Genomic DNA, 17,752 nt, shown 5'->3' with positions numbered 1-17,752 from the left:
TTTTGAACTGTTGCTTTACAGTCCCCCAAAAATGATTTATAAAAGCTTTTAATAACAAAGATACAAGCATATTTTGTTTAATCATTGTTCACATTAGAAATATTTAGAAATGTAATTGAATAGATATTTAAAGAGGCATCGATTCTTTTTAGCTTAAAACGAAAATAGTAAATACTTTTTTTTCTCATTAACATGACTTCTTTATAATTCGTACTAATAAGATGAAGCATATAAAACCATTGGGTTGATGCTCACCTCCTTTTCATTTTTGTTTGTTTCTTGTCAGCAAGCCCCACTTTCTTTAGTCGGACTTTATGATGATAAAAAATTTGACTTTTTTTTTTTTTTCTTTCTTTTTTAAGCGCGTTTCAATATGATGGATAATAAAGATTTCGAGGTAATCATAGGGAATCAAGTGTCTTAGTACTCTTTTATTCACTCATTTCTTTTAAATAGGTATCCAATCCACCAACAGACACAATTACAGGCTTAGATTTCTCTTCACAAGCTGATTATTTAGCTGTATCCTCATGGGATAATCAAGTAAGAAATATTGAAAAATGTAACTCCCATTCTTATGCCTTAAAAACTAGGTTCGCATTTATGAAGTTCAACCTTCAGGAAATACAGTTCCCAAAACTTCTTATCAACACGAAGGACCAGCACTGTGTGTTACTTGGAGTAAAGTAAATGCCACAAAAAAAAGAATAAGCTTAAAAGAGAACTATGAATTCATTCTTTATTATATATTAGGATGGTACAAAGGTTGTATCAGGAGGAGTAGACAAAGCAGGAAGAATGTTTGACATCTCAACTGGTCAATCAACACAAATTGCTCAGCACGACGAACCCATTAAGTGTGCAAAATTTTTGGATCAAGGCAATGTACTTGCAACTGGTAGTTGGGACAAAACAATCAGATATTGGGATTTACGTTCGCCTACACCTATCGGTACTGTTCAACTTCCTGAACGTTGTTATGCTATGGATGCAAAGGGACCATTGATGGTTGCAGCAACAGCAGAAAAGCATGTTTGTTTATTTGATTTAAATAACCCTACAGTCATTTTCAAGGTAAAAACATCAGAACACGATCTGTGCGTATAATCTGACATGGCCTCTTTAGCAAATAGTATCACCATTAAAATGGCAAACTCGTGTTGTTTCTTGTTTTGCGGATAGTAAAGGTTTTGCCATTGGTTCAATTGAAGGAAGAGTCGGTATTCAATATATTGATGAAAAGGAAGCATCGTAAGTCTTGTGAAGTTTACATAAACCTTGTCTAATGAATTTCTATAGTAAAAACTTTTCATTCAAATGTCACCGTGACGATTCCAAAAATATTTATGCAGTACATGATATTAGCTTCCATCCTATTCATGGTACGTTCTCTACTGCAGGTGGTGATGGTACATTTAGTTTTTGGGATAAAGATTCTAAACAACGCTTGAAACCATTCCCAAAGACTACGGGCCCAATCACGAACACAGCATTTAATCGCAACGGTAGTATCTTTGCTTACGCACTTGGTTATGATTGGACAAAGGTAAAGAAAAAAGAAAGTAGAGGAATATTGTCAAATAACAAACAATGTGTATAGGGTTACAAACAAGCACTTCCAACCAATACTCCAAAAATTTATTTGCATGCAGTTAGAGACGATGAAATTAAACCTCGTACTCCAAAGAAGCGTTAAACATTATAATTCATAAAGAAAAATCATAGAAATGCTTTATGTTGTAATACTTCATCTTGCACTCATTTTCATTTGATTCAATACCATTTATATATTAAAAGATGTATTGGTTACATAAATATTAATCAACAAAAGCTTTTGCAAATGTTGGAAAAAAAGCTTGATTTATGAGAGGATTTTTGTTATCGTTTTATGAAATTGCTTATAAAGTACTGATGCAGAGGATAATGGTAGTCTCAATGCTGACAAAGACGTGTCGTAGCTGAGATTCAGTTGAAAGATCAGCGCCCTAGAATAAGTCACGAAAACAGACTAAAAACGCGGGAGAACTGAGTCTATTAGTCATCCTTGAAAAAAAGAGAAAAAAAAAAATCACCTGAAAAAGAAGACTTTTTTTTATGGCAAGCGATGTGTATGAATGCCTCATTAAGGTCGATGCTTGTATATTTTTGTTTGCCTTTCTTTTTTTTTTTGTACGAAATGATATTTGTTTCTTTCTGTGAGCTCATTAAAATTTAATCTGAGTTTTACGTGCTCCATTACTGCGGTTTCGTGACAAGTTGGGAATTTATGGAAACAATAAAAAAGAATCCCATTTTTCTTTTCTTTTTTTCCATTACACTAAATTCTATATCAAAAAATGTCTTCTGGAAACAAAATCAATGTGGGTGTTATTGGCTTTGGTAAGCACTCGTAAAAAAAAAAAATTAGGTGTATGTTGCACGTTTTTCTAACATAATATACAAAGGCATGTCTGCTCGTGTCTTTCACTGCCCTTTGATCGTCTCATCACCTTATTTACAACTGGCTGCAGTTGTTGAAAGAAAGAGTGATAAGTCAAAAGAAGTGTACCCTTGGATTAATGTGTTTAAGAGTACAGATGATTTATTTGCTTCTTCTGAAATCGATTTGGTTGTTATCACTACACCCAATGGTTCTCATTATTCACTAGCTCTTCAAGCCATGAAGAGTGGAAAACATGGTAAATACTTGCAAATGCATAAAAAGCTTCTTTTGTGTTCATTCTTTCAATAGTTATTGTTGAAAAGCCTTTTACTGTGACTTCTGAAGAAGCCAATGATCTTGCTCGTGTTGCCAAGGAAACAGGACTTATTTGCAGTGTCTATCAAAACCGTCGCTGGGATGGCGATTTCTTGACGGTCAAGAAGTTGATCAATGCAGGTCATTTAGGTCGTTTGGTTGAATTTGAATCTCACTTTGATCGTTTCCGTAACTTTGTCAAGGCCGGTTGGAGAGAACAATCCGACGCTCCTGGATCAGGTATGCTTTATGACCTTGGAGCTCATTTAATCGATCAAGGTAAATCAGTGATAAAAACCACAAAAGAAACATGATATTAATCAATGATGAAGCCATTTCCTTATTTGGTATGCCCAAGACTGTATATGCTACAGTGAGCAATCAAAGACAATTAAAAGAAACGGATGTTGCTGATGATTTCACTATCATCTTGGGTTATGAAAATTCCTTCAAGGCCATTCTTCGTTCCAGCATGTTATCTCGCCATACACCTGTCTTACGCTTCAATCTTCGTGGTATGAATGGCGGATTTAGAAAGGAATATTTGGATGTTCAAGAAGATCAGTTGAAAGCTGGCCTTGTTCCTACGGATGCTGGTTATGGTGTTGAAAGCTCAGACCGATATGGTTGCATTGATACAGAGATTGGTGGTGTTCATATTGTTGGTAAAGTAGATACTCAAAATGGTGATTACTTGTCTTTCTATAATAATGTGGGTGAAGCGATTATCAAATCAGATGCTAGCTTGTTGGCTGTTAAGCCTGAAGATGGAGCTAACTGTATTCGTATCATTGAATTGGCTAAACAGAGTAGTGATGAAGGAAAAGTGATTGTTTTGTAAATAAAAAAAAATTAAAAGTTTATTATTATTATTATTATTATTATTATTATTATTAGTAATAGTAGTAGTAGTAATAGTAGTAGTAGGAAGTATTGTTATAATCTTTATACAAATTATTGTTTCTCTGGGTATTTAAATGCAATGAGTTCATCCTTTTCTATATTTGAAAAAAGACAATTGAAGGAGCATTTCTTTTGTTTAAATTTAAAAAACCAATTTAAAAGGAAATTATTTTGCCTTTTTGATTTTGTACTAAACATTGTCTGATCACAATCAATCCTTATTTCTCGTTCTTGTTGCTCTTTTAGTACTCTTTCTAATTCTATAATAGGTGACTGTTCTTCAACAAATAAAATAGCCTTTTCTTTCCTTGATTCTTTATGGGATGGGAACTAGAAAGACATGAGTGCTAATACTTGAAATAATTCTACTTACTTGTTGATTAAATAATATTAAATTGTGTTCAGTTAATGGTAGTTGATGATGATGAGTAATGATAGATTCAGAAGATTGTTTATTTATTAACATGACTACAAAGGGAAAGAAAGAGAAGAAGAAGAAAAGGGGAGAAAGAAAGAGAGAGAGAGTTCAGCGGAGTTGGTTGTTTATGTATTTCATGCAGAATAAACCACTTCCATGTCAATAAATCCAGCGTGATGTACTTCCTCTTGCATTTGTTTTTTAACCTTTAATTTTTTCCCCTTATTTTCTTGTTTTCTTTTTCTATTATAATTTGATAAAGCATACGCCATCATGCCTATTGTTAGCTAAATAATAAAGTTAATAATTTTAAATTTTTTATTTACCAAGTCCTTTCCAAATAGTCTCTAATCTAACAGATTCTAATCCCATTTTGAATTCATTCAGCTTAATTGTCAACTTATTAATGCTTATATTTTAATATCAATCTCTTGATGATCTATTCTTGTTTCATTCTTTTTATTATTTAAGTCAAATGTAATCTCATTCTCATTAACTCTACTTGTTGTGCCACTGTATCTATTTCACGTGCCAACATATCCTTATCTGCCTTTAATACACTCTTCAGAAATTATTCGCCAGACTTTTGAAAAAATTAGCTGGATTTAAAAAATACAATTAGCCATGTTCCCGAGGCAATCTTTATAATAAAAACCTTTTAGCTAAATTCAGCATATAAATTAGCCATTTCGTAGTACGCTTTTTCTACTGTTTCTTTTTACTTTGTTATGAGTAATTTTGTATATGAAGACGACCTTGGAAATTTTGTGGGAGAGAATGAAAAAGAAACAGTAGTGATTACTGAAATCAAGTTAATATTGAAACTTATCCGCTAGACAGCGTTACGAATTATGATCAGTACATCGACTTAAAACCTCCTGAGAAGCAGGCTATAAAAAAAGAAGAAAAAGTTGAGCGCGCTGGTGAATTACTAGTCGAGGCTCATTCAACAGGAAAAGGAAGATGTGCTTACAGAAAGTACTCGGACGAGGATAAAGAATATTTTTTGAGCTAGTTTATGAAAAGGGTGTGAAAGTGGCCGAAGCCGCAAGGAAACTAGGCATACCTACGCAGACTGCCCAGGGCTGGTATGATAGAGACCAAAAAGATCCACAAAATATTATTCAGCGGAAAACTGCTAAGGATCTTGTTGGAAGACCACCATCTTTAGGCGAGGAACACAGGGTATTTTTAGTTGGTTACATCGATAAGAAGCCATCGTTGACAGTAGATGAAATAATGGACGGTTTATCAGCTCAATTTATGGACCTGAGCATTTCTAGAACTGCTGTATACAGTTTCATGAAAGAAAAATGTAGAATCAGCTTGAAGGCATACTTCCATTCAGTGGAAAGAAACTCATCTGAGAACATCAAAAGAAGATACGAATGGATTAAAAGATGGATGGAGACTGATATTGACTATCTCAGTAACTGTATATTTATCGACGAAGCTACTTTTCATATCAATATGAAAAGAGCTGTAGCTTGGTCTAAGATAGGTAGTCGTGCCGAAGTAGTTATAACCAAGTCAAGAGCAAAGTCTACGACCATACTTGAGGCAACTTCTCCATATGGAGCCATCAATGTGAAAGTGAGAAAGCCAAGAGCCGTTAATCCAAACAAGAAGAGAAAGGCAGGAGGTGGTAAAGCTGTAATCAACACCCAAAGTAGAAGCGGTACTGTCACAGGTCACTATTTCAATTTCATATGCGACACAATGGATGCTTTAGACAAGCACGAGGAGTTCAAAGATTGCTACATAGTAATGGATAGCGCGCCTATTTATAAGAATGCTGATATTGAAAAAGAGATGAACAGACGGGCATATAGCTGTGTCTATCTTCCTCTATATTCCCCTGAGCTAAATCCTATTAAGTAGTTTTGGTCTGTTTGTAAGAGCAAAATGAAAAGAACTTTTCATTCAAGGTCACTCATTTTCAAATATGTAGAGTCTGATGAATTTTGGTGTACTCTTGACCTTGGAGTACCTATACACGCACCCAGTATTTGGCAAAACATTGTTGTTAACTGCGACTCGGTAACAAGCTCCAAGAGCCGAGCTTTATTTTCCTTTTATAGATAAAAAATAGTAATACAGTAGGAGAGAATTAATGATATGGATGGTAGAAACAATTACTACGTGTTCTGTCAGTAGATTTTTCCGTTATGGCTTTAATTACTTTGGGCTCTAAATAGTAGACAAATTCACTGAGCACGTCAGCCGTATTATTTTCATAACAGCAGCGATAAATGGTGCCCACTACATTGTAGAGGCGGTCAAGGTAGGGTATCATTTGTGGCAATTCATCAAGAGATAAAGGAAGCCGGATGCTATCCAATTCTACTACTATTAAGACATCACCTCTTACTTGGCTAAGATGAAGTTGGATGTTAGTGCCTAAGAAATAAAAGCTTAGTAGACCCAAGTAAGTCTTGATGATCGTACTTACCCACAGCCATAATTTGGAGCATATGTTTTGCCTTTACTGCTGAACCTGTTTTTGAGAACATACACAAGCGGTGGAAATCGATATTAACCTTTCTATGATTTTTGGCACATGTAATTGGCTCTACTTCAAAATATCCCACTGCTTTCTTGTCATTTTCCACGATACCATCAGGGCGGTTTTGGTTACTGTCGTTGTTGGTGTCATCGAAACAGTTAGCATTTGACCATTTGAAGATTAATTCATCGTCATCATAATCAAATAATTTTTGAAAGGCAGTTTGTAAGAACCTGGTACAAAGTTCAAACTCTTTGATTTCTTTTTTTTTTGGTTAACCATGGGTAATATCTCTACCATTGATTTGATACATAGCAAAAGTCGAATGACCACTGTATCCGTAATATCGTTTATTATTGCTAAGATTTTGCTCTCAGCACTTAACCGAGTCAGTAAGCCACAATTGATATCATTGACGATTGTAATTATGGCCATCATGCTATCTAACGGAAACTTATGATTTGATTCATTGAAACCAAAAGAATTATACATAATTTTGCGAATGGTCTTGATTGGATCTACAAAATAATTTTGTATTTCAGGACACCAGTTTGAGTTTTTTCCAATAAACAAGATATTGGACAACGAAGTGGGTGTTGTAAATGGGTTTCGTATGTGAGGAGGGAGACGTCCAAAGAATTATAGACATCACGCTTAAAATTTGACAGAGAATTTGAAAAACTAAGATCGTTAGAGTTGTCATCAATAGGTATAATGTTTCCAATCATAATTGCTTTGGCATCAGCTAAACTGATCATTTCAATACTTTCTACTTTAGTGGTGGCTGCTAAAGAACTGTCGTTGTCATTTTGTTGAGAAATAGAATCGTCAATGCTGACTTGGTTTACTTCTTCCCGTTGTTCCCAAAAGACTTTTGCATTTTTACTATTGCGCCATTGATTGAAATTGTCTACTACCTTTTTTTTTCATGTCTTCATCTTCTATGTAATCGATCACTGTTAAGAATCGTGTTTGTGCTCTTCTTTTACGATAGCTTTTGAAGAAATTAAAGAAACCAATATGTAAGATATTGCGACCGTGGCTTCGCAACCAGTTTATTTCACTTGAAAGTCGTTTTGTTGTCGGTTTCTTTCGAGTGTACGAAATTTTTTCCAAAAATGTACGAATACTTTCTGAAAAAGGTGTACTTGTATATATTTCAATGAGTTATTTCCAGTTAAATAGACTTGAGTTCTACTTTTGGTTTATGATATGACTTCCCTTCTTGTGGTCCATTTCCAAACAGTGATTTTTCAGAAGTTACTCCTTACTCCCCCCCCCCCTGTCCTTTTCTTTTTCTGCCCTTGCTCCCATAAGGGATTTTTTAGTTTCTTTTAAGTCTCATTTGATTTGGCTTGGCCAATTATAGTGTCCTGAGATACTGCGTGCTCATTTAAGCCATTAAAGAAAAGTATTATTTAATCGTACTTGTGTATCTTGTCTCTCCATTATTTGAATTTCCGTCTTTAGCTCAGATAACCCCGATTTTATAAAACAAGTGTCCTATTGAAATAGATTAGTTTTTTTTTGCTACATTAATCGCATTATTACATTGTCAAAGCTGGATGAAACTATATAGTTTTCTTCTATTTGAGCTAATCTATCAAGGGTTTAAATAAACAATTGAATATCTCAATAATTTACCATTCTCTTCATTTAAATCTCATGCCTTTCATTAACACAGCAGTTTGTGATTTACTTGTGTTCTATTTCTCGAGGTCCAAAGCAACATCATATGTATTAAAATGATGTTGATTTCTATTAAAATTTAAATTCTTAATATTTGATATATTGCGTTTGCTATAGAATAAAAATACAGTTTTTTGATAAAACATAGAAAGAGTAAGAGTAAAAGAGTAAAAGAGTAAAAGAGTAAAAGAGTAAAAGAGTAAAAGAGTAAAAGAGAAAAAAAAGTTGGGTGAATTACATGACGTCTCTTTTTATATTTTTTATTTTGCTTCAATTTTTTCAAAATGCTTTTTAGCTGCTGCAATGTTTAATAGAGTGGCTGCTGATTCTATATAAAATAATAAGTAAAGATAATGATGATAATAACAATTTAGGCTTACGTATATTGGGGTCTGACATAACAATCATAACGTAGGTATTATTTGTTAATACATCAATAAATGCTGTAAAATTACTTCCTCTAATTTCCATACTTTTAAATCTTGTTTGTGATCTGCTACAGCCCAAGTTGAATTGTTTAATAATATTACTTATTTTCTCAAATCGATGATGATCTTGATGAAGTATAGTGGCTGCTGTTGCAATCACTAAAAATGTCGTTCTTTCAAATAATACAACTTCATCTGCATCACATATACGACAAAAGTTGTTCAAGTGTGACTCAAGCACTCTGATGTTAGGAATCAAACAATGCACAATTTTAGACCAAGCCTAATACATCGTTATAGTTAGTATTATTTCTATCAACAGAAATAGTCTCTTTTTTTGGTTTTGTTTTTACAGCATAAAGTGTTTCATCCCAAATGGATGTACGAAAGGCTTGGATATTTAATGGTTCTGATCTTCTTTGAAGTTCTGTTACTCGTTGTTCGAATACCTTTACAAAAAGTTTAGTTTATAGCTTTTTTACTATTATTATAGCCATTACTTGATCTCTTTGATGTTCAGGTACAAGGTCCATTTTATGTATTAAACAAAATATACGTGCTTCCTTTGAGTTGGCAAGTATAGCTTCTAAACAAGACTGATAATAGTGAAGATCCTTTTCCCAATCTCTACTTTCTACATCAAACACATATATCAGTACTTCTACATTTTTAAAAATTCTATCTCTTTGTGAAGCAAAATAGTTCTCCATAAATGCTTCTTGACTATAGAAAGACTGTAAGGAAAATAAAATAAAAAAAATTCAGCTGATAGTTTACCCTCCACAGTCCCATAAGTTTAATACTAAATTGCCAAGAAATTTGACATTTGAATGTTCAACATCAACTATATAAAAAAAGTGGGTTTTTCAGTGTGTATAATTTTATTTTTATTTATTTGTTTTTACTTGTTGCGCCTAATCTTCTAGTGTCTCTAGCAATGTAATTACTGAAAATGATTGACCGCATAGAGGTCTTTCCTGAACCACTCTTTCCCATAAGCAAAACCTACTTTTTATATGTTAGAAATAAATGAATATGTGAACAAGGTACTTGCTTTTTCTTTCTTCTTCATTTTAGTTCTTTAAAGAAAAAAGAAAAAAGGTTAATGTGACTTTACTGCTTTTTGTGTAAAATGATTCTGCGCAATTTAAATTGTCGCTTTTAAAATGTTTCAATAATGCAACTGGCTTTTTTGAAATGAGCTATTTGTTTTTTATATTTTAAAGTCTACTTAATATATAAATTGGCCTATTGTGTTCTCTTTATACTGCGATATGTAAGTATACACGTTTAAAATGATCTATTTATTTTTGTATATACAGGGCGTAGACTCAATTTCATTTGATAATCCTCAATTGCAGAAAGCATGTTATATTTTTTGATATCTTTTAATTATGCACAAATTTACATGACAAAAAAAAGTATGAATGAATGCTTTTATAAACAAAAGAATGGTGGCGTAGAGAGGGTATATCAATGTTTCTTTGATTCAAGTTCATATTCATTTCCATGGGCTGAAGATGATGAGCCTTCTTCACGATTATTGTTATCTTTTACTACACTATATTCTGGTAGTGGTTCGTGTATAGTATTTGTCTCTTCTTCACTTTCTTCATGCGACCTTAACAAGGTCTGTGCGTCTTCTTCATCGGCATTTAATCGAATCGATGTAGGGCTATTCTTGTCTGATTTATGCTTAACAATTGTATCAATCACCCAGAATTGCAAAATGTTCATTACAAGTGGAAATCTATAAGCTTAACCAATGAACATACATTCCGATAGTATAATATGTATTGCTTACATTAACATGACAAAGACAACTTGTAATCGATAATTGCCTACTGTCCATTCCAAAACCCAATCTCCAAAATCCAATATCCATGGACATAAATGAAACAAGACAACCACAATCACTTTCATAAGTATTAAGCTAATAATATACACTGTGAGCTGCTTAGCCCATTTTTTGAGCTGTTCCGTAAAGGGTGGGTCACCGTAAACACCGCTCTGAAAGCCTGTCCATCCTAGCTTTAGTATTGCATATTTGAATCCTGTTAATATAAGCCATATAATTCCAACACCAAGTGTTGTATCTACTAGGATGTTGAGAAAGTACCTATAAAATTACGTTAGAATATTTATAAAAGTATGTTTTTATATTTTTACCAAGCGCATGGGTTAGACTTGACTCCTTCTTCAGGATTAACCCCAAAAAAGACAGCGGCCACCACATTTAGAAAGTGCACGATGATGCCACCCGCCAATTGTTTACTAACATCAAATCCCCTATTTATAAAACAATTAAAGATTTTGTAGAAACATTAGAACAACAACTTACCAAATCCTTAAAGGTCGTTGGGGTTTTTCTCTTTGTCTTTTAAAGATTAGTGTTGAAAAAGCAGCTGCAGCTAAGCATAGCTGAACGATAATGCCAAATGTGTCCATAAGTTTACATCCTGCTTGTGGATCATCCTCTCCAGGAGGTGGTGGTGCTCTAGATTCTAGTATCATTGGTTTATTTTAGGAAGAAAAAAAAAAAAAAAAAAGAGCAATTACGGAAACCTTTTAAGTCGCTCTTTAAAATGACTGTATGCACTTTTCTGGAGACAACGTATATTCCATGCATTTTTTTTCTACTCTTCTTTTTCTTTCAAAAAATGGTGAATGCATACTAGAAGCAGATATATATATGTTAGATTGAAGAGAGGATGGCAAACAAAATGCATTATTCTTCTGTCTTCTTTTCTAAAAATAAATTAATAAGCCAATGGTTACTAAAAAAGTCATTCACGAAGTGTAAGAAAAAAAAATCGCTCAATGGGCTTATTAAAGCTTTATTATTTTAAATCACGTATGCTTTAAAAAGCTTGAAAGTCATAAATTGTAAATTTGGTTTGTAAAAGGCTGACACTTTTTTTTTAAAAAAAAAAAAACCCAGCAAAGAACATCTCTATGGAGTTGCTTTTGTAGTTTTTTTGAGGTTTTCAAACTTCATCACAATGAGTAAGATTTAGGTATAAATTGATTCTAGTAGAGACATATAAATAGACCAGCACCCTTAGTGCACGAATGAACATATACCAACTATTAAAAAAAACAATCTTTAGTTTTTTTGTCATTTTAAGATCAACTTATTTCACTTTTTATTATAATAAACAAAATAAAAGACAGGGCGATCCGAAATCTTTCAAGAAACACGATATTTACTAAAGAGTACAGGAAAGCTTAGCCAGTGCCATTGAATCGATTGGACTATTGGATCGACACTTCAACTAAACCAGGCACTTAACACTGTATGTACATTTATAATCCCCGATCTCAAGACTAGCCCAAAAGTCATTATTTGTTAATGATCTCTCTAGTCCAGAATATCACCATGCTAATTCAAGGATTACTGCGTCAAAGTAAGGACTAGACATCAAGGGCCTATTTTTCCTATTTATAGCTTGAATAAGCCTCATTATAAATCAGAAATTTGAACGAGAGTATATAAGGGATAAAGAGGTCCTTACAAAGAAGTTGATTATTATTCATAGTCGGCTACATCAAAAAGCATATTGTCATCATTGTATACATTAACTTTTACCAAAAAAAAAAGGTTATTGTGCTCATGAAAAACGCAATAAAAAGCAAGAATTTCAAAGATCAATAAAATAAGATTTTATACGCTTTTTTTTTTGGACAATGCTGATATTAATCATGCACAATTTACAAAGATGGTATTTGTATTGAATAGGATTAGTTATGATAATGTATTATTCATCTTACCCAACGGGCTTGCAAATCTTTATAAAGTGCTATGTGTTAATTTTATTAAAACAAATGTTTAAATATAAACTTTCTAGTTTTTCGAATGATGAATAAAATGAAGACACTTTCGACTATCAAGGACGCATTTCTCTTATTAAACACGTCTATTGTTGAAACATCCTTGCTTTCACCACAATAATCGTCATATCACGTTGGTAATTAGCTGCGTGTACAAGCGCTTTAATTCGTCTGTGCATTCTTTTTTCCTTTTAAAGTTTGCATGATCGTCAAGCCTTCGTTAGGTTATTCAAAATTGTATTACAAAAACCAACTAAGCAGCGATATACAAAACTTCCAAGTTACACAACATTCGGTTGTATGTGGGGAACGGGCAATGGAAAGTGTCGCGGGAGATTATGAATTTTAGCTTTATTTGATTCAATCTTAATCAAAGAAGAGACGTGGGCTATTTTCTTTCTTTGAACAAGAAAAAGACATGAGATGGTTACTTTATATCTTAAATTTGCTTAATTTCATGTAAGCATGCTGCTCATTTCCTCCTTTTGGACGTTTGTTGTGAAAGGATATAAGGAATTAGGCGAAAAAACACCCTTCTTTTGTTAATCACTCAATTTCGTTGTTACTATCCTTGGTTGTTTAATATTTTAAATATCTCAGTTCAAATCTGTTAGTCCACTTGCTTGTAATAAAGAGTCTATTCAAATACATGGATTTTAAAAATATAATTACATATTAAGAATGTTTAATCAAGGAAAATAAAAAAGAAATTCACGGTATCTGAGATTATTCAATTAATTTATTTCAGCATGTGAAGCAAGTGCCATGGAGAGGACATGGAAGAAGGATCATATCGCTGCTATTTACCAGTACAGATAAAGGAGGAAGGCTTGAATGATGAGGGAAAAAAAAATAGACGCGTTTGCTCCTTTTTATTTCGTTAAAAATATATAATCCAAGTATTCTCATTGAAAAGACAAATAAACGCATCCTCCTTTTATGGAATAGATAGAAAAATACAACTCTATTTTAGATCTTTCAATATATACATTCAAGCGCCCGTGCATATGCAAAAAAAGGGTTTATATCAAGCATCAATCTTGTTTTATTTTAAGAGCAAAGGAAAAAGGGGTGGGAGAGATGGGAGAGAAGCAATCACCAAGAAGGGAGGGAGAGTACGTATAGGACTACAAAAGCTTGTCTCTCCTTTCCCACTTTCTCAATTGATTTAATAGCTTTATTTTTCGTAATTTATAAAGAAAATGGGTTAAGCAGTGTCGCTGAATGAATCAGTTTTGATAAAAAAAAAAGTCCAAATGCATCTTAATCAAGAATACAAAGGTTTGAATGATGATGTAACACATACGTAGCTCTCCTTCTCCTTTCTTTAAGGAAACACATGCCATCAAAAGACATGCGGTTAAGAGGATATTCATACTAAAATATGAAACACATTGATTTATTAATTTAAAAAAAAGTGAAATGAGTGCCCCGAGGACAATGCTACGAGAAAAAGAAGGCGCACACGCGTAGGTGACACGTGAAATTCATTTGTTCTTAATATAGAACAATAAAAATTTTATTGAAAAAAAAAAAAAAAAAAAAATAGTTGCCCTAAAAAGTATGCTCATCTGGCAAAGGCAGAGGTTAGTGATAGCCAAAAGAAAAGTTGTGATACTCTAAAAAAGTGTACTTGCGACGATTCTCTTTTGAATTACAAATTTTATTGATTAAAGTAAGACACGTTTAACACTTTCAGGCAGTGTGGTTATGTCATCAACATCATTTGGTGAAGAAGGACCTGTGGTTGATTTTGAAGAGTCATTAAAGTAATAGCCATGGTCTACACTTGATCGATGATGAAGATCGAAAGATGGTTGTGTCATGGTAGGTTCGTGATGAATAAGCATGTTACTGCTATCATCTTTTCCACTGTATTCCATTGAAGACATCCACCGCTCTTCTTCGTCTTTTATCGTGTTTGACTGGACACCGACCCAGCAGGAAGATGAAATCATGGAATCACTGGTTGTACCGATTTCATTAAAGGATTGTTGCTCCTGTTGTTGTTGCTCATGATGCTCTAAAAGTTGATGATGAACGTTAGCAGAAGAAGGTAGAGAACTTTGAGAACAAGGGTAGTAAGATGATAGGATTCGACTTTTTGAATTTACGAATTCATGATCATAGGCATTTAACATGAGCGTGGGTGATAGTCTTTGTAAAGTTGGTTGACTATCAAAACCCTCAGGATGAGCAATGGTCGCAATATTTGTAGAGCTCGAACTTGAAGGAGGATTAAATTCAAAATCAAGATCAGAGGCTCTTAATCTCGTAAATGGGGCTGCTGGTACTGTCCACAGTCCAGAATGCTGCTGATGTGACTGCATAAAGTCTATCGACGTATCCGAAGGGTTACCATAACTGTCGCGACTAGCCAAATTTACATTTGTGGATGAAGGCAAAATCATCTTTTTCGAAAACTCATCCTTTTGTACTGCCTTGGCCTTCTTGTGTAAGCGTTTAGAGAAGGGAGTAGAGGATTTCTTTTTTAATTGAGTAGAGGAGTTTTTTGAAGAAGAATCACAGTTATAATCATGGCTCGATTTAGGACCTCTGCGAGTGACGCCAGTGACAGAAGGGACAAGACTTAGATGTCTGTGAGATGGCAAAGAGGTGATGTGAGGTAGATTCTCACCGGATTTTACTGGAGGGAATGCATCGATGATTCCTTGGTCATCCAATAGACCACGGATATAATTGGACATTGCTTGCTGCACCGTATTCTCTTCTGTAGATTCATAAACCAGATCAGCACGCATTAAACCTAGCATGTCAATGTTTTTACTATTGCAATCTACGTCATGAGGTATAATGTCAATAAATAACCCTGGAGATAATTGGTATCGTGTGGGCACGCCTTTTGCAAATATGTCCAGCAAATCATTTGTAGTATTTTCTCCTAGATTAATCCAGTTGCCATGTCCTGCATAGAGACGATATGCTCTGTTTGATAATAACGAATTTTGCGTAGCAACCATGTTGACAACCTTTTTTTTTTATTTGAGATTAAAATTTTTCAATTAAAAAAAAAAGAATAGAAAGAACATAGGTTTGTTTATATACTTCATTGATAAAGAATGATTGGGGCATTGTTTGTCAATATCATTGTAATCATCACTGCTTATATTCACAGCCTTAATTGAATGAATAAAAAGGGGGGACGGGAAAACCGAAGAGACGGTCTTGTTTGTACAAGTTTATGACAGCCAAGTGATTTCACATGCACTTTCTTTTTTGACAGTTGATATGTTTCAGTCCTTTATTCAAACAAGTGACAACATTTTCTTATTTTTTATTTGTTAAAATAAATAATGGAGGAGAGAAAGGGGAAGAATGAAGTGGTAACACAAAAGTTAGGTTGGGAAACTAAAAATCGTATGAACTCTCGTGTTCATTCAGCGACACGTTTTATTTTAATGCAGTGAATGAAGGGCACGTTGATAATTGGCTTAAAAATTAAAAATACCCCCTTTCGTATCCCCTAGTTTGGGAAGTTTGCACTCCATTTTCTAATGAGAAGATTTTGATATAAATATTTCTCGCTTTTTAGGAGATTCATTTTTTGTTTACTTCTTTCTTACTACACTTTCTTTACATAAAACAAACATAAAATGGTAACAAGCAAAAAAAAAAAAAATTCTCGAGAATAAAATTAAGACATTGTTATAGGATGACAACTACGATATTATTGTTCTCGGTACTGGTTTAACTGAATGTATTCTCAGTGGTATCTTTTCTGTTGAAGGTAAAAAAGTCCTTCATATGGATAGAAATGATTACTATGGTGGTGAATCTGCTTCATTGAACCTTACTCAAGTAAAGAAAAGAAAAGAAACAGAGTCATTTTTCAATTTATACTTACTTTTGACATAGTTGTATCGCAAATACAGACCTGAAACCGCAGTTCCTGCTGAATTAGGCCGTGATCGTGACTACAATATCGATTTGATTCCCAAGTTCATGATGGCTAACGGTGAAATTGTTCGTTTCTTGACTCACACTGATGTTACTCGTTACTTGGAATTCAAGCAAATCTCTGGTTCTTTTGTCTACAGAGAAGGAAAGATTTCCAAGGTACCTGCTACTGAAACTGAAGCTATTTCTTCTCCCTTGTTGGGTATTGTCGAAAAGCGTAGATTGCAAAAATTCTTTGAATTCATTCAAAACTGGAAGGATGATGATGAATCTACTCATCAAGGTGAGCTTCATTTCGTTTGATGTAAATGATGGGATTGTAACAATCAATTTAGGTTTGGACTTTGACAAGAACACGATGGTTGATGTCTACGCAAAGTTCGATCTTGAACCCGCAACTCAAGATTTCATTGGTAAAATAGAGATAAAAAAAGAAAAATTACAGCTTATTAATTAAATTATATATTAGGTCATGCCATGGCCCTTCATTTAGATGACGAATACCTCAAAAACCCTGCTCGCGAAACAATTGAAAAGATCATTCTTTACGTTGCTTCTGTCGCACGCTATGGTAAGAGCCCTTATATCTATCCTCTTCATGGTTTGGGTGAACTCCCTCAATCATTTGCTAGGTAACATTATGCAATTTATTTGGTTTAATGAGTTAATTAACGCTTTCCCATTTAGATTAAGTGCTATTTATGGTGGTACTTACATGCTTGACAGAGCTGCCGATGAAATCATTTACGAAAACGGCGTTGCTGTCGGTGTTCGCTCTGGAGATGAAGTTGCAAAGGCCAAGCAAATCATCTGTGATCCTTCTTACAATAAGGAAAAGGTTAGAGTTACCGGTAAGGTGGTTCGTGCTATCTGTTTCTTGAAGCATCCTATTCCTAACACAAGCGATGCCGACTCTGTTCAAATCATCATCCCTCAAAACCAATTGGGTCGTCAACATGATGTCTATGTTGCTGGTGTCTCCAGTAATCACGCTGTTTGCCCTAAGGATATGTACTTGGCTATTGTTTCTACCATCGTTGAAACTGAAGATCCTGAGGCTGAAATCAAGGCTGGTTTAGACATTTTGGGTCCCATCCATGACAAATTCATTTCTGTATCCAACATCGAAGAACCCACTACGGATGGTACAGAAGACCAGGTATTTACTTCAAAGTCTTATGATGCTACAAGTCACTTTGAAACTGTTTGTGATGATGTCAAGAGCATCTATCGTCGTATGACTGGCACTGATCTTGTTCTCAAGAAGAGATCAGAAGCTGAACAAGTAGAAGAAGCCTAATTTTAACCATTTACCTAGCACA

The 17,752-nt window shown here is 34.0% G+C and overlaps 9 protein-coding genes across 9 annotated transcripts; 4 read left to right on the top strand and 5 right to left on the bottom strand.

Moving 5' to 3' along the window:
• Positions 1–373: 373 nt before the first annotated feature.
• Positions 374–1,696, top strand: RO3G_03984 (uncharacterized protein; the record flags this gene model as incomplete). Its single annotated transcript, XM_067658574.1, has 7 exons — positions 374–397; positions 457–543; positions 594–686; positions 754–1,074; positions 1,127–1,251; positions 1,300–1,546; positions 1,601–1,696. 7 exons carry the CDS (start codon positions 374–376, stop codon positions 1,694–1,696), a joined length of 993 nt encoding a protein of 330 aa, XP_067514675.1.
• Positions 1,697–2,336: 640 nt separating this feature from the next.
• RO3G_03983 (uncharacterized protein) lies at positions 2,337–3,578 on the top strand (the record flags this gene model as incomplete). The annotated part of the gene is made up of 4 exons (XM_067658573.1): positions 2,337–2,379; positions 2,445–2,678; positions 2,732–3,016; positions 3,070–3,578. The coding sequence occupies 4 exons, from the start codon at positions 2,337–2,339 to the stop codon at positions 3,576–3,578; spliced, it is 1,071 nt and encodes a 356-aa protein (XP_067514674.1).
• Positions 3,579–4,192: 614 nt separating this feature from the next.
• Positions 4,193–4,430, bottom strand: RO3G_03982 (uncharacterized protein; the record flags this gene model as incomplete). Its single annotated transcript, XM_067658572.1, has 2 exons — positions 4,193–4,335; positions 4,385–4,430. 2 exons carry the CDS (start codon positions 4,428–4,430, stop codon positions 4,193–4,195), a joined length of 189 nt encoding a protein of 62 aa, XP_067514673.1.
• Positions 4,431–5,021: 591 nt separating this feature from the next.
• On the top strand, positions 5,022–5,939 carry RO3G_03981 (uncharacterized protein; the record flags this gene model as incomplete). The annotated part of the gene is made up of 2 exons (XM_067658571.1): positions 5,022–5,036; positions 5,085–5,939. The coding sequence occupies 2 exons, from the start codon at positions 5,022–5,024 to the stop codon at positions 5,937–5,939; spliced, it is 870 nt and encodes a 289-aa protein (XP_067514672.1).
• A 58-nt stretch (positions 5,940–5,997) lies between these two features.
• RO3G_03980 (uncharacterized protein) lies at positions 5,998–6,520 on the bottom strand (the record flags this gene model as incomplete). Its single annotated transcript, XM_067658570.1, has 3 exons — positions 5,998–6,048; positions 6,241–6,458; positions 6,511–6,520. The coding sequence occupies 3 exons, from the start codon at positions 6,518–6,520 to the stop codon at positions 5,998–6,000; spliced, it is 279 nt and encodes a 92-aa protein (XP_067514671.1).
• Positions 6,521–8,513: 1,993 nt separating this feature from the next.
• Positions 8,514–9,677, bottom strand: RO3G_03979 (uncharacterized protein; the record flags this gene model as incomplete). The annotated part of the gene is made up of 6 exons (XM_067658569.1): positions 8,514–8,581; positions 8,784–8,964; positions 9,035–9,130; positions 9,182–9,404; positions 9,459–9,525; positions 9,587–9,677. The coding sequence occupies 6 exons, from the start codon at positions 9,675–9,677 to the stop codon at positions 8,514–8,516; spliced, it is 726 nt and encodes a 241-aa protein (XP_067514670.1).
• Positions 9,678–10,154: 477 nt separating this feature from the next.
• On the bottom strand, positions 10,155–10,859 carry RO3G_03978 (uncharacterized protein; the record flags this gene model as incomplete). Its single annotated transcript, XM_067658568.1, has 4 exons — positions 10,155–10,431; positions 10,486–10,597; positions 10,782–10,800; positions 10,851–10,859. The coding sequence occupies 4 exons, from the start codon at positions 10,857–10,859 to the stop codon at positions 10,155–10,157; spliced, it is 417 nt and encodes a 138-aa protein (XP_067514669.1).
• Positions 10,860–14,182: 3,323 nt separating this feature from the next.
• On the bottom strand, positions 14,183–15,220 carry RO3G_03977 (uncharacterized protein; the record flags this gene model as incomplete). Its single annotated transcript, XM_067658567.1, has 1 exon — positions 14,183–15,220. One exon carries the CDS (start codon positions 15,218–15,220, stop codon positions 14,183–14,185), a length of 1,038 nt encoding a protein of 345 aa, XP_067514668.1.
• Positions 15,221–16,126: 906 nt separating this feature from the next.
• Positions 16,127–17,730, top strand: RO3G_03976 (uncharacterized protein; the record flags this gene model as incomplete). Its single annotated transcript, XM_067658566.1, has 6 exons — positions 16,127–16,129; positions 16,185–16,331; positions 16,389–16,713; positions 16,766–16,843; positions 16,900–17,062; positions 17,118–17,730. The coding sequence occupies 6 exons, from the start codon at positions 16,127–16,129 to the stop codon at positions 17,728–17,730; spliced, it is 1,329 nt and encodes a 442-aa protein (XP_067514667.1).
• Between the last annotated feature and the right edge of the window lie 22 nt (positions 17,731–17,752).

The sequence above is a fragment of the Rhizopus delemar genome, genomic scaffold (genome assembly GCF_000149305.1).
Source record: "Rhizopus delemar RA 99-880 supercont3.2 genomic scaffold, whole genome shotgun sequence".
Lineage (NCBI taxonomy): Eukaryota > Fungi > Mucoromycota > Mucoromycetes > Mucorales > Rhizopodaceae > Rhizopus > Rhizopus delemar.
The sequence above is the reverse complement of the archived record's forward strand: the minus strand, read 5'-3'. Positions and strand labels throughout refer to the sequence as shown.